General features: G+C 55.8%; 1 protein-coding gene, 1 long non-coding RNA gene and 1 other non-coding gene across 9 annotated transcripts; 1 reads left to right on the top strand and 2 right to left on the bottom strand.

The window, feature by feature from the left end:
* The first annotated feature begins 3,425 nt into the window (after positions 1–3,425).
* GLYCTK (glycerate kinase) lies at positions 3,426–10,543 on the top strand. Of its 7 annotated transcripts, none has more exons than XM_070237469.1 (6): positions 3,426–3,708; positions 4,412–4,550; positions 5,595–6,010; positions 6,246–6,397; positions 7,010–7,185; positions 7,514–10,543. In XM_070237469.1, the coding sequence occupies exons 3-6, from the start codon at positions 5,634–5,636 to the stop codon at positions 8,378–8,380; spliced, it is 1,572 nt and encodes a 523-aa protein (XP_070093570.1). In that variant the 5' UTR covers positions 3,426–3,708; positions 4,412–4,550; positions 5,595–5,633; the 3' UTR covers positions 8,381–10,543. The 7 variants fall into 7 exon arrangements, with proteins under 7 accessions (XP_070093570.1, XP_070093572.1, XP_005600640.2 ...); XM_070237471.1 differs by having other exon boundaries at positions 3,471–3,708; positions 5,599–6,010; XM_005600583.4 differs by having other exon boundaries at positions 3,701–4,018.
* MIR135A (microRNA mir-135a) lies at positions 9,555–9,614 on the bottom strand. Its single transcript, NR_032951.1, has one exon. It is a non-coding gene; the product is annotated as a microRNA mir-135a (primary transcript).
* A 10,160-nt stretch (positions 10,544–20,703) lies between the features above and the next one.
* On the bottom strand, positions 20,704–24,979 carry LOC138918033 (uncharacterized). The gene is made up of 3 exons (XR_011426877.1): positions 24,705–24,979; positions 23,311–23,387; positions 20,704–20,826 (listed from the first exon to the last, which is right to left on the bottom strand). It is a non-coding gene; the product is annotated as an uncharacterized lncRNA (long non-coding RNA).
* Between the last annotated feature and the right edge of the window lie 425 nt (positions 24,980–25,404).

Here is a 25,404-nt window from a genome sequence, read left to right as displayed (position 1 = left end):
CCCCAAGATCCATGGTGCCGAGGCCAAGTGGAGGGAGGCCACAGACACCGAGTGTCTCCCTGAGAAGGCAGCTGCCTCCAGATTGGAGCTGGTGACTGACACCCTCTGACCTATCTCAGGTTTTGCATGAATTAAAAAAATCACTGCTTTGTTTTCACGTTGTTGGTTTTTTTAAGGAAGATTGTTCCTGAGCTAACATCAGTGCCAATCTTCCTCTTTTATATGCGGGATGCCACCACAGCATGGCTTGATGAGCAGTGTGTAGGTCCATGCCTGGGATCCGAACCTGTGAACCCCAGGCCACCAAAACAGAGCATGTGAACTTAACTACTATGCCACCAGGCTGGCCCCTAGAATTAATATTATTTTTTGCTTCTACCTTTTTGTTTTTGGGGAAGATTGGCCCTGAGGTATCATCAGTGCTCATCTTCTTCTATTTTATATATGGGATAGCTACCACAGCACGGCTTGATAAGTGGTGTGTAGGTCCAGGCCCAAGATCCGCACTGGTGAACTCCGGGCCACTGAAGCAGAGTGTACAAACTTAACTGCTATGCTACCAGGCTGGCCCCAGAATTAACATTATTTTTAATGTCTGTATAGAAGTACTATAACTTATTTGTATAAATTCTTTTATCAGTGGAGATTTAGATTGCTTTACACTCATAAAATCTCTGGGCCGACTATCTCCTCATGCCCATTGAAGGGGATCAGAATATGCCACCTCAAAATATGCTACTTTGGCATCAGGATTATCTTGAGCTGAAGGCATTTGAGAAACAGCAGATGCAGGAAGGGCTCCCTGCCCTCCTCTTTTCTATCTAAAAGCAAGACATAAATTTCCCATGAGAAAGGTGCCCTCCCCATACCAGGAGATAGGGAGCCAACGCTGAGATGAATCTGTGCTGAGATGAATCTGTACAAACAAATCGTACTACAGCAATCCTTATCTTCCATTAGTTTCCCCCATATATTTACTTTCCCACAATTTACTGCCACTAGAAGCTCAAACTTCTTTTGTCTTGTCACATCTCCAAAATTTATCACTCTTTGTTAAAAATGGTAATATAAGCTCTTAGGTCTAATGGCTTCTTTGGGATTTTCACTTCATTTCTGTGAGGCCCTCCATATGCATGTGAAATAAACCTTTTTCGCTTGTTCATCTGTCTTTGTCAGTTTAATTTGTAGGGCCTCAGCCACTGAACATAAGAGAATAGAGGAAAAAGTTTTTTTCTCCCCTACACCATCTTTGTCCCCATATCCAATCATTTCCTTGGACTGAAATTGCCTGTCACTTTTTTTTTTTTTTTTGAGGAAGATTAGCCCTGAGCTAACATTTGCTGCCAATCCTCCTCTTTTTGCTGAGGAAGACTGGTCCTGAGCTGACATCTGTGCCCATCTTCCTCTACTTTATACATGGGATGCCTGCCACAGCATGGCTTGCCAAGCAGTGCCATGTCCGCACCAAGGATCCAAACAGGCGAACCCCAGGCCGCCAAGGCAGAACATGCGCACTTAACTGCTGTGCCACCGGGTCAGCCCCTCCTGTTACACTTTTGACAATAATACTTATTGCCAAAGTGCACTTAAAAAGACTGTAGACCTATTCATGCCTACTATCAAGGTATGTGTAAGCATTCTGATGAGCCTAATAGTTTTCTTAGACCTAAATCCCACTGCTTTAGGAAGACTTCTACTTCCACACACATTCACCTCTTTTCCTTTTGTGGAATCCTTTCCACCTAGGGTCTGCAGCACTGTGCAGCTGAGCACTTCACTGTTCTTTTGTTAGAGAAGGAGAGAAGGGTGCGGGGAAGAGAGAGAGAGAGAGGGAGACAGACAGAAGACAGAGGGAAAGAAATTCCAGCTTCTATTTGTGCCTCGTCCTACACAAGACAGTAGAAACACAAATATGAATTAGACCAAGTCACCACCTTCCAAGTGGACATCTAAACCTTGCTGTTGTTACATGCATCTTGTAAGTAGCTGTGGGGTGGCATGGGGGATTAAAAAAATGGGTATAATTAGTCTCCTGCTTACAGTCTGACATAACAGCACTGGCACAGTAAATGGTGTCTGTTTATGAGTCTCTGGCACTAAATAATGAGAGGGGTGCTCAAATTTACACTCCTCTCAGCAGTTTGGGAATATAATTATAAAAGCAGAGTAAGTTTCCCAACTAAAAGTACCTCTTTTTTTTTTTTGTGAGGAAGATTGGCTCTGAGCTAACATCTGTTGCCAATCTTTCTCTTTTTTGCTTGAGGAAGATTAGCCCTGAGCTGACTTCTGTGCCAACCTTCCTCTATTTTGTATGTGGGATGCTACCACAGCATGGCTTGATGAGTGGTGTGTAGGTCTGTGCCTGGCATCTGGGCCCATGAACCCAAGGCCACTGAAGCAGAGCACTTGAGCTTAATCACTACACCACGGGGCCAGCCCCTAAAAGTACCACTTCTTACTCATCCCAGCAGCTACAGTATTTGGCCCACATAGAAGACACTAAGGAAAAGTCTGTTGAGTGATAGAGGAATGAATAAATGCATGAAGACAACTTACTACAAGCAAGGAAAAACTGAAATTTTAAATATTTACAATCTCCCCATATCTAAAGAGGGCAGATCCTCTTGAAGGTGCCTTTGTTTTGATGATGGGGTAGGGAAGTGTTTGGGAGAGGTTGATAGGCAATAAAAGGTCCTCTATTATAAAGAGAAAGAACAATCCAGGGAGACAGCTAGGAAGATGCGGGGAGGAGTTCATGACAAGAGCAGAGCATGGTTTGGAGACCTATGGAGAGATGAGGCAGCTGTGTGTGGGCACTCTTCTGTGTCTTCGCAGTTTGGTCAGCCCTCGTCTTTTGAATGTGGGAAGGCATCAAGCCAGACTCGGGGTGGGCACAGGGTAGGCGGGGGGACAGTGAGGGAGACCCAGGGTCATTTGTCTTTGCTCGCAGATTGTGTGTTAGCGGATCACGGAACAGAACTCTCTTGCTGAGTCAGAGCTGTTACTCGGTTGCCCATGGGGGAGAGGGGTGAACACTGATGAGTTGTGGGATTATAGCGGTGGGAAGGGGCAGAGATGACTTAATCTGGCTCCAGAAGGGGTGAGTTGTGGGGAAGTAGTTATTCTCAGCCCGTTTGCTCAGCCCACCGCCTGGCACCTAATAGGAGCTCGGAATGTATTTGCTGACTGATTGGATCGTACAGGATAAAGGAGGGAATGGATTATACCAATTGGTGAGTTGGGGGTTATTTCTCCCACCGTAGGGATAAAGAAACCGAGGCGTGAAGGAGCCTCAATCGTGGGTTCTTGGCGGTCAGGGCAGAGCCGACGCACCCCTCCGCACTCCGACTACCCCAGATCCCTCCTACAGCGGCTCGCACCTGGCACCCCAACCCCGCCCCATCCACTCCACACTTCCGGATTGCGCTCCGCCCGTCCGCGGGTACTTCCGGTTCCCTGCGCCGGAAGCTGCAGCCCATATCCGTGGGGCGATAAGTCCTCGCCGCGAGGGCCTGCAGAAGCAATCCTTGGGCCGAGCGACTGCGGGTCCAGGCGATAGCGGGCCCTTATTTCTCGGTTCATTACCGGACATTACACGGCAGCTATTTCCCTCGCAACGGCCTGAGGATGACGTCACTTCCGGGGCTTGCGCGGCCAGCGAAAGCCGGAAATGGCTCTAGTCTCACTTGGTGGCGGGGAGGAGTCGAGGTGGGTCTTCTCCGTGTTTCCGGGTTTGGCGCCGGAGTGTGGGGGAGTTTAAGAGAGATCGTGTCCTGAGTAGAGTTGCTGGATTTAGCAAATAAAAATAAAGGACGTTCAGTTAAATTGGAATTTCAGATAGACAATTTTTTAGTCTATGTCCAAAATGTTTTACGGTACATCCTTATATTAAGAAAACTCCTCTTTTATCTGAAATTCCAATTAAACTGGACGTCCTGTATTTTATCTGGCAACCTTAGCCTTGAGCGCCCCCCTGCCCTGGGCTCTGGTATCCAGTAGCAAGACTGGGATCCTCTAGGTCTGTGTCCGTTTGGGAAACAGGTACAAAGTTCGCCCAGGCTGTCAGAATCAGCCATTGCTAGATCCTGAGCCGCTTTTAGCTCCAAGTCTAGTGGGTCAGCCTCATGGGCCACCTGGCAAAAGCTGGGCCCATTTTAAGAGTTCTCATGGCGGCGCCCTCTGCGTTTCCTTTCACGGCTGGAGTTGGGCAACGTTGGTCTTCTGTTAGGGGAAAGCTGAGAATGATACAGGCTAAGTGGCCAAGGGCTAGAAGTGGCCAGGTTATTTGAGTGTGGGATAAAGTGGTGCTTGGGGCCCAGGTTTTTGTGTTAACAGTGGGCAGCTTCAGAGAGTCCCAGGATGTGAAGGGGAGAGCATTAGTCTTAATCTCATCCCACCTCTTGTTTTGCAGTGAGAGAAATGGAGCTGTCCCTGTGGTACAACTGGAGCCTAATTCCCAGTCTCCTTCCCCTGCTCTGTCCACACTCGCTGCTGCAGTCAGCTGGCAGCATTTATGGTGGGCATTTATTAAAGTAGATGCCTTTTCAGAGGTGAGCTTTTTGGTGTTGTCTCTAAAACACCTCTACAGCCTCCTGACCTTCACTCCAAGGCTTCTGTAGCCTTTATGCTGCCCAGTGGGGAAAATGACCGTTTGGCCTCAGCTGTGGGAGCCTGGCCTTTGCCTGCTCCAGCCTTTCGGCTCTCACCCCTCTGGGTGGTGTGACCCAAGATGTATTTTTTTATGTCACAGTCAAAAGTCCTGTTCTTGGCAGGGGTGGGTCTGGCCAGCCATGTAGGTAGAAGGGCATCCTTTTCTGTCCTGCAGATTCAGCCCCATGGTACATGGCCTCATGTGTTGTCTAGGGACTTCTCTAAGGCTCCACTATGAGCCAGACTTTGCTGCCACTTCTGATTTGAACCTGAACCTCTTGCTGGATTGGCCCTGAGTGCTAGGATTCCTCAGGCTGTGTGCCTTGAGGATGTGCTCTGGGCCTGCCTTTCAGTGGCCTGCAAGTCTACAGCCTCTCCACACAGACCTAGCCTCCCCAGGCTCCCCAGCCCAGACCCATGAGCTAATGAAATAGAGCAGGCTGGAGGTCACTGGGCTCAGGGTCAATTGGTGGGACAGCCAGCAGCCTTCTGGCAACAGAAGTGGTAAAGAGGCAAAGAAGGAGTGCCAGAAAGGGGCATTGCTCCTGGGTAGAGCTCAGAAGTGCAGGGGGTAGAAAAGGGTACAGGCGAGAGCCCAGTGATAGGACCCGTTCCCTCTGTGAATGATTAACTCTCAACCAAAGGGAGTGACCTAGGAGGAGGGCTTAGCTAACAGGACCTGTGGACTCAGGGCAGAGTATTCAGAGGGCTGGCGTATGACCTGCAGAAGAGGACGACATGACTGGGTGGCAGTCCTGGGCTCTGAGGACTGGAATGAGATCAGGCTGCTGTGGGCTTCAGGAAGTCTCCTTGGACTGGCAGATGGCCCATTCTTGCAGTAGCAGCTGTGGGGTCCACTGGCTCTGAGCCCTCAGAGGGGTGGCTGTGGGGGGCCTCTTCTCTGTGGCCTTGCAACAGCCTCACTAGTGGTTTCTTCCCCCTAGGCAGCCATGAGTGCCAGGTGGTGCTGAGAGCAGTGGGGCATGGCTGCAGCTCTGCAGATCCTGCCTCGTTTGGCCCGAGCTCCCTTGCGCCCACTGTTCTTGGGGGGCCCAGTGGCCCGGTTGGCCAGTGGCATGGCCCTGGCTGAGCAGGCGCGGCAGCTGTTTGAGAGCACTGTGGGTGCCGTGCTGCCAGGCCCCATGCTGCACCGGGCACTGTCCTTGGACCTTGACAGTGGGCAGCTGAAGGTGCGGGACCGGAGCTTTCAGCTGCGGCAAAACCTCTACCTGGTGGGCTTTGGCAAGGCTGTACTGGGCATGGCAGCTGCAGCCGAGGAGCTACTGGGCCAGCATCTCGTGCAGGGAGTGATCAGCGTTCCCAAGGGGATCCGTGCTGCCATGGAGCATGCTGGCAAGCAGTAAGGAGCGTCGAGGGGCTGCTCCCCCCGTCCATCTAGAGGGCAATGTGGGCCCATACTTAGGCTAGATTGGGGCCTCCCTCCCTTACCAGCCTCCCTTTTCTTCTGGGTCTGCCCTGGCTCATGGATGGGTGTCAGTGGGTGTCCTTGTGGGCCCCCTTCACCTGTATAGCTGGGAAATCAGGTAGGAGAGGAGCCCACCCCATCTCTTGCTCTCTGTTCTGTCTCTTTTCAGGGAAATGCTGCTGAAGCCACACAGCCGTATTCAAGTATTTGAGGGTGCAGAGGACAACCTGCCTGACCGTGATGCACTGCGGGCTGCACTGGCCATCCGGCAGCTGGCTGAAGGTCTCACAGCTGATGACCTGCTGCTTGTGCTCATCTCAGGTGTGGATGCCAGTCTGGCTCAGGCAGTTTAGGGTGGGGTTTCACATAGCAGGCCTGCAAGAGACTGTTGGTCTGAGCCTCCAGGGTCACAGAGCAAAGGAAGCAGTAAGGAGCCTGGATGGTTAACTCCTTGGTGGCCCTAGGTTGCTTGTCTGCTCTCCCCTGAGCCGTGGGGTCCTCCCCTCGCCTGACCTTGTTGGGTGACCATGAGAGGGCAAATAGGGAGCACCTAACGCAAGACCTCGTGAGGAAAATATCACTGCTGTTGCTGCTGTCTGCACCAATGTCACCTGGGGCTAGAACCCAGGTCTCCATGGAGCCCCTTCCTTGGTCCTCCACTGTCTCCTCCTGGTCTACCCCTAATCGAAGCTGTTAAGGAATAGTTCTTCCACTGCCTGCCAGGATCTGGGCTACCTTATGGCTGGGTACAACTTCAGGTGCCAAGGGTGTGGTGACTGCACACGTTCACTGCATGTCCACACGGGGGCACTCTAACCCCACCTTTCCAGCACCCCCTTCCTTCCCTCTGGGCACTGCCTGCTTGCTTCCCTGGGTGGGAAAGTTCCTTGGCTGCCTCATCCTGTCTGCTCTATGTCTTCACTGTCTCTGTAGGAGGGGGCTCAGCCCTGCTGCCCGCCCCTATCCCACCTGTCACACTGGAGGAGAAGCAGACGCTCACTAAGCTGCTGGCGGCCCGAGGAGCCAACATCCAGGAGCTGAACACCATCCGGAAGGCCTTATCCCAGCTCAAGGGTGGGGGGCTGGCTCAGGCTGCCTACCCTGCCCAGGTACGTGGGTCGCTTTTTTCCCAGGCAGCCCTGGGCTGGGGGAGCTAGGCCCACGTATGCCAGGGAAAGGAAGGCCTAGAAGAGTACATAAAGGTTGGCAGGGACCTGGTATAGGAGTCCACAGGGTCGGCTGGGAGGGACCTCAGAGAGGGTGAAGAGGGGTCCGCATGGCCAGGTGTTCTGTGAACCTGCTTAAGAGTGGTTAGAAATGGCTGAGAAAGTGCATTGGGTGGTGTGAGGGTGTGGATGCACGGGGGCAGTTTGTCCTCATGGGCTCTGGGGCGAGGACCAGGTGAAACTGAGCCTTGCCTCTGTGACCCCTCTTCAGGTGGTGAGCCTCATTCTGTCAGATGTGGTGGGGGACCCTATGGAGGTGATTGCCAGCGGTCCCACTGTGGCCAGTGTCCATAGTGTGCAAGATTGCCTGCACATCCTCAATCGCTATGGCCTTCGTGCTGCCCTGCCACGTTCTGTGAAAACTGTGCTAGCTCGGGCTGACTCTGACCCCCATGGGCCACATAGCTGTGGTCACGTCCTCAATGTGATCATTGGCTCCAATGCACTGGCACTGGCTGAGGCCCAGCGGCAGGCTGAGGCACTGGGATACCGGGCCATGGTGCTGAGCACAGCCATGCAGGGTGATGTAAAAAGTGTGGCTCAGTTCTACGCACTGCTGGTCCGAGTGGTTGGAGCCCACCTCACTCCACCTGGGCCTGGAACCTCTGTGGAGGAGGATGAACAACTCTATGAGCTGGCAGCCAAGCTCCAGCTCCCAGACCTGCAGCTGAAGGAGGCTCTGGAGGCTGTGGCAGGGGCTGGGAGCCCCATCTGCCTGCTGGCTGGTGGTGAGCCCACAGTGCAATTGCAGGGCTCAGGCAAGGGTGGCCGAAACCAGGAACTGGCCCTGCGTGTTGGAGCAGAGCTTGGACAGTGGCCACTGGGGCCCATTGACGTGCTGTTTTTGAGTGGTGGCACGGATGGACAAGATGGGCCCACAGAGGCAGCTGGGGCCTGGGTCATGCCTGAGCTTGCCAGCCAGGCCACCACTGAGGGCCTGGATGTGGCTACTTTCCTAGCCCACAATGACTCACATACCTTCTTCAGCCGCTTCCAGGGCGGGGCACACCTGCTGCACACAGGGCTGACCGGCACCAATGTCATGGATGCCCACATCCTATTCCTGCGGCCACGGTGACAGCATAGGTCATGTTTTGGGAGTCCAGAGGAGGCCTACAGGGCAGTATCCTGGGGCAGAGCAGGGTTGGTCCCCAGGGCCTCACCAGGCCTTAGGGCTCCTCCTCTGCTTGGCCCTGGCTGCTTTGTTGGCCCTCACACTTCCCACCCAGGGCCTCTTCTCTGTGTCCCTTTCCCCAACCAGACTGGCAGGTGGGGCCTCTCTTCTACCCCTTCTTTTCACCATGGCAGCAGGTACCCCTGAGCACCGGGATGAACCTCTTGTTCACTATTGTGGATTGTTTCCCCCAGGCAGCACCTCTGCCGAGCTCCTGAACTTGTTTTTTCTGTTGTGTGAAGCAAGAAGGACTGAAAATAAAAAGGACCACACTGGGTTCTCAGTGCACTTACCCTCAAAGCAAAGCCTCCCGGGAGCTTCTGGGAAGGGGAGAGAGGTTGGGCTATGGCCCCAGCACCAGGACCCTACAGGAGTTCCCCACACCCCTCTCTGCAGGGCACCCTCAGCACTTGTTTCACTTAAACAGGAGCATGGGAGGGTTGAGCCTGGCTCCCAACATGCTTGATGTGGGCACGCGGAGACCCCAGGGAGGACAGGCCTAAAGACTGGTCTGTGGGGTTTGGAGGGACTGGCTGGCCATCCCCCTGTGATTCTTGCCTGTGACATCCCTGCTGTGGTCTCTCCAGCCTCAACTGTATGCCTCGCTGGGCGCATGCTGACTACCTGCCACCGAGGATGTCCCTCCTTTCTGTCCAAAGAAGACAGCCCTTAGCCTCAGACTGCACATTCTATGGTTGAGCTGCCCTCTGTTTATCCAGGGGCTACCCCCAGCCACACAGGATGCTGGACCTTATTTCCTTGTGGCAGGCCCATTTTCCCAAAATGAACACCCCCCCAGTTCCTTCAGCAGCTCCTCTGGGGACCCAGTCCGGTTCCTGGTGCCAGCCTTGCAGTGGGAGTCTCCAGTGCTGTGATGGTATGTCAGCACAGTGTTGGGGTCCAGGAGCCCCCTGCCCCTCCCCCTGTTAAAGCTGGCCAGGGAAGAGGCCAATGGAGAGGAAGGGCTCTTTGTCTAGGCTAGTAGCCTGCTCTGAGAGAGGGAGGGGCTACTGTTCTGGCTCTCCTTGGGCCCCCTTGCTCAGTATCCGAGCCCTCCGCTGGCCACCCCCGCCGTGCGCCACGGCTCCAATCCCTATATGAGTGAGCAGTAGAATCACATAGGAATAAAAAGCCATAGAGAACAGCGAGGCCTGGGGCTGCTCCTGCTGGCCCCTCTTCCACCCCAGCCGCCCCCTCCTCTCCGAGGGTATGAGGGGCTCTGGGCCAGGGCTGGCATGCCCTCCCCCTGGGAAGAGCCTCCCTTCCCCACTTGGGCTCTGGACAGCCCAGCTTGCAGACAGTTCATGCCCTGGGGATATGGCTCACACTCCTTGGGCTGGGGATTGGGAGGGAGGTAAACAAGGTGAGCAGGGCCGGGGAGATTTAGGGAAGAGGGGAGTTTGCACCCCTCTGTGATGCAGGGGCACTACTTCCTTTCCTCTGTCCTGGCATGGAGTTTTCACTGACCAGACGTCATAGTAGGGGATATTGTCCCCACATGGCAGTGCCTGGGTCCTGGTGCTCCTCTGGCAACCTTTAGATATTCCTTGAGTCTGCTTCAGGGCTTCCCTTGGGAGCATGAGTATTAACACTAGGTGTCAAGTTCCAGGCAAAGCAGAATAGGGCTGTGGCTGTAGTAGAGGACCTGTCTGCCATGTCCCCAGTGTGTGCATGCGTGTGTGTGGTGGCATGTAAGCACACAGATGTTGGTGTTGGCATATGAGGAGGAGGAATGCATGTGTGTGTACCTGTAGATGTGCTGCTGCTTGTGTACATGGCTGCTTACAGGCTGTGAGGGGTTTGGGCGTGGATGGGGTCTTGCCAGATGCTCCATGTGCCACCTTGGCCCTGCCCTGTGCCTGTGTCTGTGGGCGCTGGGAGACCAGGGGCTGGACTGGGCCTAACCCATTAGATTTGCTCACTTGGTACCCCGAGATGAGAAAGGATATATTTGGCTGTAATCTAGATGAAAATATGAGATAAACCCTACATGGCGAGTGTTCAATGAGACTTATGATTTGCTCCATAAATGTCAACCATGGGTCATTAAAGCACTGCTCTCCTGTGGCTCTTGGCTCTGTCTTTCCTGGCTCGAGTTCCTGCTGCCCTTGTGCCCACCTCGTCTCCACTCCCTGAAGCTTTCCCTGGTTCGGCTGGAGGCTTTCCCCATGTAGGGTGCCTGGTCCTCCCTGACTGCTGCCACCCTCACGGGCCTCTCTGTTCTTTGCACTTGGCATGAACTGAGAGCAGCTGGGCAGTGGGCCTGGACAGCCCCTAGGTGTCAGCTACTCCAAGCCCCTTTGTTTTATAGCTAGAGAAACAGGGAAGGGTCGCTTGCCTGGGGCTGCAGAGCAAGTCAGCCACAGAATCAGGATGAGGACCTGGTTGGGACATACAGGACCACCCTCTGCCCGCCCTTTGGGGCTCAGAGACCCTGGGGCCCAGCGAGGGCTCAGCCAGAGCTGGGGGATCCACTCCTGCCTCCCTGCTGCCTCTGGAAAGCTTGGGGATGGTGACATGACCACACTTGGCCTCTCCGGGGATCTATAAAACAGATTTGTCAGTCCCTTCTTGGCTCAGATTTCACAGCTCCATTGTGTGTGTGATTTGGTAGAAAACCATGTGCAGTTGGGTGGTGGGCTTCTATAGAAAAGTGTGTGCCTGCATCTGTATGCATGTCTGTGTGTGTGCATGGGACGTGTGTGTATGTGTGTGTCCATTCAACCCACAACCAGTCACTGAGTTGGCCTCTGAGCTGTGCTCTGCTCCACCCCAAGGTGCGGAAACACAGTTTGGTGTGGTTATAATGTTGGGGACATGGTGAAGCAAATTGTGCAAAGAGGCCATAATTGCTGGCAGAGACCCGCTGGCAAAGGGCCTTGTGTGCCTGGCCGAGGAGGTCAGACCTCACATGGACCGCAGTGGCAAGCCTCATGAGAATTTTTGACAGGGAGTGATGCCAGGAGGCTGTTTTGAGACTTTGATGCTGAGGCCGTTTTTACTGTAGGGGCAGGGGTTGGGGGAGGCAAGGATGTGGAGCGGGTGTTGCAGATGTGAGAGGTACATCACTGGGCTTGGGAACCCCCTCTCACCTCCTGCTGCCTGCTCCTCAGCAGCCTCATCCCCATAGCCTTCAGCCAGCCCAGGCAACCCTTTAGATGCCCACTTTGGAACCATGGCTGGAAGCCCTGGCTGAAATGCCCCTGGGAGTAACCTAGCCCCTCTCTCCCTGGGAATGCCATCAAGGCCTTGAGGATATGGGGACAGAGAGGCTGGGCAGCTGGAGGGTGCTTTGGTGAGCATAGGCACCCTATGTGGGCTGTCACCAGGGTGGCAGTTAAGAGACCTGAAAGGAGCACTGGAGAGGGAGTTGGGTCCCAGGCCTTTATCCTGGCCTTGCCACCTTCCTTTCTCCAGGCCTCAGTTTTCTCCCCTGTCTAATGGGGACAACATCCTTGTCCTGCTCACTTTCCTGGGGAGGTGTCAGCTGCAGATGGATCTGGGCAGGAAAGCTCTATGGAAGTGGGGGCTCAGGGAGGGAGGGAGAGAAAGGAGAACTGCTGGCCTCTTCCAAGGTGAAGCTTAGGGAGCTCTTGGCTCAGGGAGGCCCTCTTCTTCCAGCCAGGGCCAGGGTTGGAGCCAGCAAGCCCTTGGTGCTCGCTGAGGCCGAGCGAGTGACTGCTGCCCTTTGGCACTGGATTGGTACCAGAAGGGAGTGGTATTTGAGTCTTTAATGGCAGGCAGGGTGCATGGTGCCCTGGGGGGTCACAGAGCCAATGGGGGGTCAGCTGGAGCTAGAGTAAGCTGTCCCAGCCTTGGAGAGAGCCTCCTCATGTTTCAGAAAAATGGGTAGAGTAGCCTGTCTCCCTCTGGATCTGGATCATGTGTGAGGGACATGATGAGGCCCAGACTGGGGTTGAGGAGAACCAGCTTGACCCTAGGCCAGGAATCCCTAGCTGGGTGAGAGGATTCAGCGTGTGCTAGGGGAAGAGAGGGTTGTGTAGGGGTAGGGGGACACTGACACACTGAATGGTGGGGAAGCCAATGGCCTTAGGCAGCTGCTGCATGGAAGATAGGGCCACAGTACTATAGGGAGCTGTGCCTATGCTGGAAAGCATGGCCTTTCTCCCTGAGACAGGGATGTCTGAGGGTCAGCTCCTCCTGGGGTAACCATTGGGGCCAGTCCTAAGGCTTTTCTCTCCCACTTCCCCTGACTCAGGCTGCCCTTATACCCGTAAAGATTGAATGGGGTGCATTTGGGGTGGACCACCTCAGCCCTTGACACTCAGAGCCTGCGGTTCTGATTCTACCTCTGTACACCTTGCTCCATCTGGGAGGGGTTGCTGCCTGCTCACATGCCAGGGAAGAGAGTAAGGGAGAGTTGGCCCCCAGAAACAAGTGTTCCACCTACCCAGTTCTAGGGGGATAAATGCCCTTATCAGCTCTGCCTCCTGGGATCACTACCCACCATGATCTTATCCTGGCTCCCTGGGGGTTCAGGGAGCTGGAGGCCCTGGCCCTGCCCTGGCCGGATAGCCAGGGGCTGGCCCCCCAAGATACACTACATTGGGAAGTTCCCTCTTGGTCTCCCCATACTTCCAGCCTTTCCTTCCCCTCCTCTGGCAGCCAGCAGAGCCATCCTGCTTGCCTCTCTGGGGGTGTGAGCAGCACACTGTCTCCATCCAGCCCTGCCTCTCCATCGCCAGCTCCAGCTGAGAAGGGGGTGGGGCCCTGGCACTGGCTTCACCTCCCTGCCCAGCTTCAGGGTCTCAGGATCTCCTTGTAGCCTGTAGCCCTGGGTCATCTCCAGTAATCCCACTTGTAGCCTCACTCAAGTGCCAGGGCTCTGTCTCCACCTGTTCTCCCCACTTCTCCCCCCAAATTCCTCCTTGTCCAGCTCAATTCACCCAGGAAGCTGACTGCAGTAACATCTGGGCTCTGGCTTGAATCTGTACTGTTTGCAACTCCGGGTAAAGCTGTCCTGGAGATTCTATCTGGGGGGAGCTGGACAGAGATCCCTAGGGGAGGGAGAAGTGCCCCTCCCCCCATGTGGCTCTGTGGGTCTGGCAGTCAGTAGCTTGGGGTGAAAGCAGCCAGCCAGAGGGCAGGTCTCACCTCCTTTGCCCACACCCCCTGACTGGACAGTGAGCAGCCCAGCACATCTCTGACCAGCAACAAAAACCCCACCAGGGACAGGCACTTGTAGGGGTCACAGCCTCATGGACAGCGCTGCTGCCGCCACCTGGCAACCTCGCAGCCGCAGCCCAGCCAGAGGCAGGGTTCAGAGCCCTGGACTTCAGGACTGGTCATACACTCAAACCTTCAAGGGTGGCTGTTCCGGGCAGCCCAGCCTCCGCCCACCCAGTTGGGTTCCCTGAGGGTCTCCCTCAGCCCAGGGCCACCCACAGAAGCCAGGCACCAGGGCAGGGACAGAACCTGCCAGCGCCCAACCAGCTTTGCCCTCCGCAGCCAACTGCCCTCCCATCCTGCTGACCACTGGGACATCTGAAGCTGGCACTCTGACTGCTGCTCCCACCGCCCCGGGCAGAGAAGCGGTCACAGCCAGACTGCCCACTCTCCCCACCTGCCCGCCCCCCAGAGCTCCGGCTGCCCGCGCCTGGTGTCCCAGCTCTCCCAGCTCACCTCGGTGGCGCTGTCTCCTCACCAGAGGCACTGCAGTGTGAGAACTGTCCCAAGGAGCCGGTTCTCAGCTGAAACAAAGAGGTGGGGGAGAAAGAGGGGGGCAGCGGGAGAGGGAGAGGGTGAGTGAGCGGGCGAAGGAGTGGAGGCTGGAGGGGGAAGAGAGAGGGAGAGGATGAGAGAGAAGAGGGAGGGGAGGAGAACGTGCCCAGAGATAAAGCCTGACTCTCAGCGACTGAAGGGCCAAGAAAGGAGGGGAGAGGAAATGGGGAGGGGGTGGAGGAGGTGAGGGACCAGACCAGGAGAGGAGAGATTGTTAGGGGGCGGACACGGGGCAAGTGAGGGGCGTGGACAGAAGAGGGAGCTGTGTGGGGGGCAGGGCTGCGGGGGGTGGGGGGCAGACAGCCCAGCTTGGCTGGGGGGCGGGGCTGGGGGTGGGCAGAGAGGTTGCACCTCTGCCCCACACCAGGCTCTGGTGCTTGAGTGGGCAAAGGCCACGAAGGAGAATGGGAGGGAGAGGCGAGCAGCCAGGCAAGGGGTAAGGCGCTGGGCTGGTGGGCTGGCTGGGAGGACAGGGCCCAGGGACAAAGGCAGAGAAGAACAAAGGTGTCCCAATGGAGGAATCAGCCCCTGCTGACCTCTGGGGGCTGCAATCTGGAGTGTCCTGAACAGCGTCTCCTGAATGGAAGGCAGGTCCTCTCTGGGGCGATTCTGGCTCTGAAGTCGCAGCCTGAGGTCAAAGGGAGAGGGGATGGGCTGTGAGAGTGGGTAGGGGTCCCATTCATCCCGCGAGAGCTCAGAACACACCGTAGTTGACCACACATCAGGATGCTGGTGTCCCTGTCTCTTTGCGGGAGGGGATGGTGACAGAGTCCAAAGCCTGGACTGAGAACTGGGTAGGGGAAGTCCCCTTTTAGAGAAGAGCATTTGGGGCCCCCAGGGAGGAGGGGAGGATGGTGGGTGCAGTGAGGAGGGGGAGGAGTGAGGATAAAGGGAGCAGGGAAGCAGGGAATAGGGAGGGTATGAGGTGGGAAGGAGGCTCCAAGGAGGGTCCAGAGCCACAGCCCCTTAGCAGCCCCATCTAAAGCAGAGACCTCCCTCTCCACACCCCATACTTCTTGGGCTGCCTAACACAGACCTAACGAAGGATGGAATAATGAACCGCTGCCCTGCTGCTGCCCTCCTGCTGCCAGGTGCTGCTGTGATAGAGAAGGGCACCAGGGAAGGCAGCTGGGGTTGCTGGGGCACAGGTCTGTGTTAGTGCTGCCAGGGGGGGCAGGGGTGGTAGGTGGCCTTGACCAAGCTGTCCCATCCCTCTTGTCCCAGCACAGTGCCCTGGGCTGGTCCAGTCTCCTCTCATGCTCAGAGGCACAGGAGGCCCTCCTAAGCCTTCTGACCAAGGGAAGTTCCTCTTCTTGTCCCGCTGGAGACTCCTCATAGAAATTCCAGAGCACGACGATTCTCTGGGGAGCAAGAGAAGTGGAGGAAGCCATGGGCTTGCCTAAAGCTGTGACAGGGAGAGGGGAGAGTCAGCCCCAGTCCCACCCTGCGTGGAAGGCTAAGAGCTAGATGCCCCTTAGATTCTGCCCAGCCCAACTCCTTGCCACCTCCTCAGGGAAGCCCTCCTGGCCCCACCAAGCAGGGCCACATCAACCCAGCTGCCACTGGTCCGGCAGCCTCCTCTAGTAGCCTGGAACCCCACAAAAGAAGAGGACCTTTCTTCCTTCCTTCCTTCTACAGTTTATTTAGAAATAATTTCAAAGTTACAGAAAATTTGTCAGAATAAGAATATAAGATACCCATATACCCTTTAGCCATATTCTACTATTGTTAATATTTTGCCTCATTTGCCTTCTCTCTCTCTCTCTAGGTATATATATATTTGCTGTATATGTATGTGTCTGTGTGTGTGGTCATACATAATTTTTTTTTCCTGAGCCATTTGAGAGTAAGTTGCAGCCGTCATGGCTGAAAGGACTATTTCTTATCAGTTTCTATTTCCTGGAGCCAGCATAGGAGAGCCCAGACCATGTTGTGTGGTACCAAGGACAGGCAGCGAATTAGTGGATGTCACCTATTGGGAGCCTGAGTCCTGGGGACTGGAGGGGCTTGGCTAAGGCCACCTTGGGAGCTGGGCTGGTTCAGGGTAGGCGCCATGTCCCTCTTGTTTTCTGTCTCCTCCAGGCTGGGAGGCAGGGAGCTACTGCCCACCAAAGTGAGCATGTGGTGTTTGCCAGGTGTGGCAGCGCAGCATATGTCTATGGAAATGGCAGCAGGCGGGTGGGGTGAAGCTGGCGCCCACACCACAGCACCTGAGCACACTCGGGAGACTGGGCACTGCCTGGCCCTGAGTGGGCTTGAGAACACCCAGCTGCTGGCGGCCCCGGCCCCAGTGCCAAGGCCTCGAACTCTTGCCTTTGGGACCCTCCCCACAGCCCCATGAGGGACAGGGCAGGAATGGGGGCCCTGCTTGATGACTGGTCCATATTGATAGGCTTAGAGGGGGCAGGATTGGGGCTCTGGTCATACTGGGGCTTACAAGATGGTCCCTGACACAGGGCTGGCATTCCTTCTGAGTCCCCCAGGGTCCCCAAGTGGTTTGGAGTCCCATCTGGAAGCTATCCTTCAGATGGCTGCTCTCTTATCCCTTTCAACCCCCACTCGAAGGTTATGGTTAAGAAGTTTGGCATTTAAAAATCACACTTTGAAAGATGATCTGAGCTCTGAAGCCCTGATTTCCTCTTTCCCTTGTAGATGAAGTCCTCCTCCTCCAGGAAGCCCTCATTACTTCCTCAGATCATCCCACCTAACATGGCTTCTGGAGAATGCCAGCCCCATTTTTTCCTTGCCTGGTTCACACTGGTGCTGTCCCCAGGGCCTAGGGCTTTGCTCGGTCATCAGCCTTTCTCCCTCCTGCTGCCCCTGGCCGGGCATGTAACTGATATCCCATAGATGGATAACAGTGGCTTGGTTAGTAGTCCTGCCTGGACATTGAGTCCCTCTGATGCCCCTCTGCTCAGTATGTCTGAGAGTCCTCAGGCTCTGGGCTGGCAGAGGTTGGGGATGGGCCGAGGGACCCACTGTAGAGAAAGAAAAGGCTTGTTCAAGACCATCAGCCTGTCAGGGTGAACTTGGGTCTCTGACTAGCTGTTCAGCACCTTTTGGGTTCTCCCCTGGAACATGGGCAAGCCTGTCCAGGGCAATGGCCAAGGATCCTCCCTGAACCCCACTTGGGTGATGGTAGGACCTGCTGAACTGAAGGAGGAATGCCCGCCCCCCATCTGTTACCCCCCCCCCCCCCGCCCATCCATGTGAAAGCCCAGGAGACTCCAGCCTCCTCTCCTCCTGCCCATCCCCCTGAAGAGATTTCAGTCAATTAGCACATACAGTATTTACTTAATTAGAGTAATGACATAATTAGTGTAAGTTGGGCTTCATTGCATGGCTTCAACATGCAATTAGGAGCCGTCAGCGGGAGGCGGGCGACATTGTGAAAATGCTCATTCAATTTTGGTTCCAGCATGGAGGCCTGTAGCAGCTGTCTCTGCTGGGGAGGGAGGCGGGCAGTGGCTGCTGTGTGTGTGTGGGGGGATGGGAGTGGGGCAGGCCAACAGACAGCCTAGGACAGGAGAGTCAGTGGGGGCAGAAAGGCAGTTTCCAGGACTGATGGAGTCCCTGACCAAGCCTCTTCCACCACATATGGGCATCACCACCCCCCAACAACCCCAGGGCAGGGCAGGGCCCCTGGCTTGGCTGGGGTCTCTGAGATTGGGGGCCTGAGCGCTCTAGGCCCCTCTGCTTCCAAGTTCTCTGCTGAAATACCACCAATAGCAGGCTGTCTCTTCTCTCTTCAGGGCTTTGCTGCTCAGAAGAGCCATTGGCCTGTTGGCCCCTCATGGTGGCCCTAGGAGGCCACAGACTGGAAAGACTGGGATGACTACTATTTTCCTCATTGGACTAGTGGGCAAACTGAGGCTCAGGGCAAGGAAGGTGGTAGAGCCAATCCAGGTAGTACGGACCCTTAGAGGTAGCTCGCCATGGCCAGAGACTCCTCAAGCCCAGGCACATGGCCCTCAGCTTCAGGGAGGTCTCCTGCCCCATGAGCTCCATTTTTTTAGGAGGGGGCAGGGCTGCCTTTGGAATCCCTGGAGAGGGTCTCCAGACTCCTGCTCCCTAGCCCTCTCTACCCTCCCTCTCCTCGCCTTCCACGAGGCCAGCCAGGAGGCAGGGTCCTCCCTAGACCGTCCACGGCCTTCCCCTCAGTGAATCTCACAGCTTTCCTGGGGGGCGAGGGATGCAAGGTGAGGGAAGATGGGAGTCAGTGCCACCATTGTGCAGATGGGGAAACTGAGGCTCCAGGGCCTCCAAGAGGTGCTGTTAGAACTGAAGTCAGGCCCAGCAACTTACTCGCTGCCTGGCTGGGTCACCAGGGCTGATCCCTTCCCTCAGGCCTCAGTTTCCTTTTGTGAAAGGAGAGAATCTATGATCCATAGTCTCAGACATCCTGGGATAGTCTGGAGCCCCAGGGAGGTGGGACACAAGGAAGCTGGTATCCATCTCCCCTCCCCCCAAATTATGTTGTCATAGCTGTCCTTCCCCTTTGTCTCCTACCTATGTCCTGTGTAGGGGTCAGGGCCCCTGGGGAGACAGCTCTGATTGACAATTCCATCGGCCCCAGGGTGGGCCCCTTGCCCTTCTGAACTGGGGAACCCCTGTCTCCTGTCTGGGAGGCTTGGGCTCTGGGGGCCATCCCAGACCTTCCCACTCAGTGGTGTCCCATCCTTATACTTAGCAAAATGCCCAGCTGCCTGGACCCTGCCCTCATCCGAACCCCTCCCTAGGTCTAGGGCCATGTGGTCAGGGTGGGGCTGACCCCTTTGCTAATCACTGACTATGGGCCAGCCACCTTGGGCCTGACTACTAGGGCAGGGATGGGGAGCAATGGGCAGGCAGAGACGAGGTTTACTACCTCCAGGGACTCATGACCTCAGGGTCCAGACAGACCCAGGCCCAAGGAGTCACCACAAGGGTAGGCAGAGATAAGTGCCAGGAAGAGCAAGGCCAAGGGTGAAACCAAGTGCACAAGTTCAAACAGGTAGAGGTCCCAACCCTCTCCCTCTTCAGGGGAAGCAGCACTGCAGGGCCTAGGTCTGGGTGGGCAAGGGTTTCAGTCCACTGAGGATGGGGATGGGGCACTTAAGGTGGTAGGACCAGTGTGAACAGTGGCTGGGAGGCCAGAGCAAGATGTGGGGATGCCATGCTCAGGTGAGGAGGGCTCTGGGGAGCTTGAAGAAGGGGCTTGGAACTCTGGTTGTTTGTGGGAAGGTCAAGGCATTTGCTCAACATCCATCCAACAAAAAGTCCCTACTGTGTGCCGGGCATATGGTATTCTAGGCTAGGGATTCAGTAGAGACCCTGAATCAGCTGAAATCCCTGCCCTGGTGGAGCCTATACTCTAGTCGTGGGAGATAGGAAAACAAGAGCAGTGTCATGCAGGTGCCATGCAGAAGATCCTAACAGGGCCATATGCTAGGAGGCTTTAGGCATGTGGGGATTTAAGCCAAGATGTGAGCGATCTAGAGGTCTGGGGGAAGAGCATTCTAGGCAGAAGGAACAGCAAATGCCAAGGCCTTGAGGTCTCTGATACCCTACATGGCAGCCCACACGAGTGGGACAAGGCAGAGAAACGGGGTGGATGGGACCAGAGAGGCAGGCAGGCACCTATTGGTCAGGCGAGGCCCATGGACTTTATCCTGTGTGTGACAGAAAGTCATTGGAGCATTTTGAACTGGGAGTGATTTTTAAGAATCACTGTGGCAGCTGTGTGGAGACTGGATTGTGGAAGCTGGAAGACCAGGAAAGGGCTGTCCAGATGGGATATGATGGTGGCCAGGACTGCGTGCTTACTGGGAGGTAGTGGGAATTTGGCATCTGGAGTGTTGTTTGGAAGCAGGACCAACGGGACTCTCGACAGTTGGCTATAGGGTGTAAGGGAGGGTTGTGTAGGGCAGCTCTTTGGTTCTTGGCTTGAGCACATGAGCAAATGGTGAAGTCATTTTCAGCAAATAGGAATGCTGGGAAGAGCTGGCCGGTAAGATGGAACTCAAGGGCTGGATAAGGCTGGAAGCACCAAGGAAACAGGTGTCAGATTTAAGTCTGGAGTTCCAGAGGGAGTACTGCTCCAAAGAGAAAGTTGACCCATCGTTAGCATAGACACAAGAGCCAAAGTCCCCCTCCAGCCTCAGGAACCTAGAGATTCAAATGAACCAATCATCTTGAGGCACTCAAGGGGGCCAAGGCAGAGGCCACCTGGGAAGGACCCTGCTCTGGATGCCTCCCACATATCTGCCCAGTGAGACAAGGCCACCTCACCCCACCCCAAACCTAGAGAAGTAAGTTATTAGACAAACTTGGCTTTTCTGAGCCAAGCCCAGCTCCGAGTGGAAGGTGTTGTCATGGAAACCCTGGAGGCCAGGTGATCCTCTGCCCATCCTAACCCAGCCTGGTGTGGGAGGGGCTAGACCCTACGCTAACAAGACTGTATCACTGCTTAAAAGTCTTCTTCAGAAGGTCTGGGGGTTGCCTACCTTCATCACCACGAGTTAGCTGTGTGTCTTCAGGCAAGCCCTTCACCCCTCTGAGCCTTGGCCTCCCCATTGGAGGCAGTTGCAGGGTAACTCTCTGAGCTCCTGTCCTCCCCTGTCAGAGGTCTGCAAATGCAAAAGCCAGCTAGGTCATGCATGTCTGCCACGCCCACAGCAGAGCCCAGGGTGGCTTCAGCCCCAGCCGAGGCAGGGCAGCCAGAATGACGGGGCTGGAGGGGGATGCTGTTCCCACAGGTATGGCCCGTGGCCCCTGCCTCACCCCCAACTCCCAGACTCTCAGCTCTTTGGGGACGACTCCTGGCAGACAGGCATCACTCCTGGGCGTTCTTTCTGCAGGAGAGGCGGTGGCAGTGGCAGCCATACTCCTCCATGCCAAGCACATTAGGGGATAATTAAGTAAAAATAGGCCTTCCGACCAGTGTAGCTCATTAAGGCCTAATTAAGTTAATTAGTTCCAGGTGTGGATGGCGAGGCTCAAGTGAGGCGGCGGCTGTTTGCTGTAATTGCATTTTCGCAGCAGCAGTGGTGGCGACAGTAATGTGGTGGCAAAGGCAGTGGCTTCCTCTGAGGCCTGGAAGCCTGCCAGGGAGTTCAGGAGGCTGCCACTGAGCTGGGAGGGGTATGAAGCAGCCACACAGGCCAGGGACCACCCATAGAGAGAGAGAGCAGTAGCTGGAGGTTCAAGGTCAGCCAGACCCAGAGAAACCTGCTTTCTCAAACTTGCTTCTCTCTGCATGGCTGTTGGGGATGGGGGTGGGTGTATAAAGCCACCAACAGGTATCCTCCCCGCTGGCTGAGCAGGATGGGTGCACCGTGGCTGGTCCTTTGGATTTCCCCACACTACATGGCCGTCCTGTGGAAGACTGTAAAATGGCTTTGCTGAAAGGGAATATGTGACTCAGAGGCAGTGAGTGAGACGTCTAGGAATCCACCTCAATCACCTTCTCCATTTGGCTTGAGTTCCCAATTCCTGTCCCTTTCTGGCAGGTGTGTGGCTCTTAGAGATGCCCCCGCTTTGTGGTTCAGGGCAGGAGTGAGACCACACAAGTCTGGGGCCTCTGCAGAGGACCTGCTGGCCCAGTAAATCTCCTGCCCCAGACATCTCCCTGAACCAACTTCCTGCCACAGCTTCTACACCCGACTGACCCCGAGGACTTGCCTGTATAGGACAGCCCTCACAGCCTTGGTCACACTTCCGTTCATTCATCCATTCAGCTGTCACTCAATGAGCATCTCCTGTGTGCTAGGCAGCAGGGCAGGGGCTGGGAACACAAGGCTGGAGAGACAGGTTGACCCTGCCCCATGGTGCCTTTGGTCTCTCTGAGGAGGCAGAAACACTAATGGCCCCAGCCTCACAGTTTTATGGTGGCTATGGCAGCACAGGGGTGCTTAACCCAGACCTGGGAGGAAAGATGTCTGATTTGCTGTGAATATGATCCAGGTGAGGAGCGGTGTGGGTACCTGGTATGTGCTAGGGACTAAAAGGGCCTCCCCCTGGCCAGAGGGCAGCACAAAGTACCAAGTTGGGAGAATGAGGAGCCAGATCAGGGAGGCCCAAGGGGAGCTTCTGGGGGATCTAAGCAGAGCTGCTGGGTAGAAAAGGAACTGGTGACTGGTGCCTGGTAGCTGGGAGGATTGGGAGGCGGCAGCCAGGGCCACGGCTTGGAAGCAGAGAGGATGGGTGGATTTGTTTAGGGGTGGAACTAATGTGGTGTGGTACTCTGGTTGGCTGTAAGGGATGGGGAAAGAGGAGCTGCCAGGCCCCTAGGGAGGGGCCCTGGGAGTGGGGTTGGGTTCTGAGATGTCCAGCGCTGGGGTGAGGCAAGTGAAGTGCCTGGGATGTAAAACTTAGGATACTTACTCCCAGCCTGTGTTCCCACCTGTGCTCTGTCCCTGGTCCTCTGAAATTTCTCACTAAGAAAGACACATCTCGGAAAGTGGAAGCCATCCCCGGAGACAAGGCAACAGGGGGATAGTTCTGGGCAGGGTGTCCCCTCTCCATCCTTCAACCCCTACCTGGGAGGTGGTGCCTTCTCTGCACCCTCCAGGGCTGGGGTGGGGTCGGGATTGATACCTTGGTGTCTTACACGCTCTGGACTCCATTTCCATTCTGATGCCTGAGTGACAGGTACCCCATCCAGCTTCTTCCTGCATGCATCCCATGACAGGGCGTTCCCTGCCACCAGGGCAGCCCAGTCCCTTGGCTCAGACCATTATAAAACATGGTTTACCCTGAGCCCGAATCTGCCTTGGACTGTCTTCTACCTAACAGTGGCCTTGGCTCTTCCTCCTACCCTTCCCTCACCTCAGGTGTGCCTGCTGATCCCCTTTCCTGAGACAGTCTAACCTCTCTGAGCTTCAGTGTCCCTGCCTGTAAATGGGGAAACAATAGCTGCCATGCTCTAGGCTGGTGCTAGGATTAAATGACGTGATGAACCTTATGAGGCATAAACCTCATGATACATGCTAATTCCTCAATAACGGGTTACTAACCCATACCAACAATGAATAACTACAGAGGTGGACACCGTCCTCCGCCTGGGGTGGGCTGCCCAGTGATGCTGCCTCAACCTGGGCTCTCGCACTGACCTGTGGGCCTCAGGTTGCAGGTCCTGCTGCGCCCCCTCTGGCTTCCAGTGCAGATGCAGAGCTAATCCCCGAGGAAGCTGTTCATGGGGAAGAGGAAGGAACATTTTCTGGAGATGGCCGACCTGTGTTGAGATATGGGGGCTGCCTGCTGGTGTGAATTTGTTCTCTGCTCAGTATTCAGTCCACCTGCAGGGGCAGCCCCAGCCCCTCCCCTCTGGCACCCTGCTGAAGGCTTTCATTCAGGGGGACCAGTGGTGGCTGAGAAGGGGGGATGCAGACCCACCCTGACTGAGGTGTGTGCCTCAAGGTATACCTGGGGCATGTCACTAGACCCAGTCATGTCTGTGGGGCTGCCTTGGTGGTGGGGGTCTGTCCTGAGCCTGAGGTGCCTGCAGAGCCCCAGATCCCGTGGAGAGTGGCAGACACTACAGAAGCTCACTCCAAACACTTGTGGTTTTGCTGGTCATTGTTGGGGTGCCCAGACTCCTCCCACGAGACTGCAGGGGGTTGAGCCTGGGGCAGGGGGCTCGTAGGAACCCCTGGGTCCCCTCAAAGATCTGAAGAGCCAGCCCAGGAAGGAGGGACAAGGGGCACTGCCACCAGTCTCTGAAGCCATCCTGCTACCCTTCTCTGTGCTGTCCCGGGAGCCATGTCCACAGCTGCAAAGCTGGCTCCTTCCCCAGCACTCTGCTGCTGCTCAGGGCTTCCCTGTTGAAAATCGGAGCTTGTCTCAATGGGACTCCTTTACATTTAAGACAGCAACAATTGTGCTCGCCACCTCCTGGTGACCTGGGACCTCTGGATTCCTGTCTCAGGGAAGAGAATACCACAGAGGAGGGAACCACAGGTGCAAAGGCCTGGAGTGGTGAGGCAGGGTGGCCATGCAGGGATGCCAAGTCCCTGGGTAGGCCAGGGGTGATGCTAGGGGAGAGCGGGGGATGTGAGGTGTTTGTGGGAGTCGACAGGGAGCCAGCTGTGTGTGGAGTAGACCGCACTCCATTCCCACCCCAGCTGTGGGAGGGAGGGTCCAGTGTTACTACAGACCTCCTTGTTTTTACAGACTGGGGTTCCAAGAGGAGAAGGGACTTGCCCAAAGTCACACAACTTGTGGGGCCTGGGCCACCACAGTCTGACCCTACTCCACTAAGAACTAGAGGCGAGGCTCCTCCCTATGGGGGTGTGTCAGGAGGAGGGACTACCATGGGGCTCAATTTACTATTTGGTTTGGGGGCCTGATGCCTTGAGGTGCTGGGGCCCCAGTAGCCCTGGCTCTGCCTCTTGCTTACTGTGGCGTGATCCCTGACAATGCCCAGCTTTGCTCTGTGCCTCAGTTTCCCCAGTTCTACAGTTCCCCAGTTCCCCATGCTCTTTTGCCTCCCAGAGCCACAGTGTACCAGGGGAGGGGGTGCTCCACAGCTCCATGCACAGATGGGAAAATGAGGTCCAGAGAGGGGACAGGAGGACCTGGGGCCCAGATCACTCCCAGGCCCACAGACCCAGCTCTGAGGCTGTGGTCAGCAGCCAGGAGAGGAGGCTGCAGGGGTCAATGACCAGCAAAGCCCAGCCTTTTGGTCTCCAGTTTTCTTTAATCTGCCTTCCAGCTCCCTCTGCCTTGCTTTCATGACTCCACCCCAGCTGAGTGCATCCTGAGGCAAGGCCCCCTTCTCCCCACCCCCCAATTATGGCTGGTCACAAAAGCTGGACCGTGACCAGACAAAGGGACAAGGATGAAAGTGCTGGTTGTCATGGTAACCTGGAGGGCTGCTGGGACCCAGGGGAGGGGCTTGGCTGTGTGCCTGAGCCCAGGCATCCGGACAACCTCTGAGCACTAGCCAGGGTGGCCCAGGGGCTCACAGGGATGCCCCTCCTGTTCCTAGCCCACCAAAGCTGGGTGTACAATGACAACTTCACTGCCTCCATGGCAACACCTGCTCCCTGGACCTCCCCTGGTGGCCCCATTATCCTGCACCTGCTGCCCCCCAACCACACCTGCTCCCCAGCCCATGTGCCTTCCCCAGGGCACTCCCTGCCCATCCCTAGGCCCAGCTGTCTGCTCTGAGGGCCAGCCAAGAGGGACTAGCAAGGAGGGCCCTG

The sequence above is a fragment of the Equus caballus genome, chromosome 16, assembly GCF_041296265.1.
Source record: "Equus caballus isolate H_3958 breed thoroughbred chromosome 16, TB-T2T, whole genome shotgun sequence".
Classification (NCBI taxonomy): domain Eukaryota; kingdom Metazoa; phylum Chordata; class Mammalia; order Perissodactyla; family Equidae; genus Equus; species Equus caballus.
This window is presented reverse-complemented; position numbering and strand designations above follow the sequence as displayed.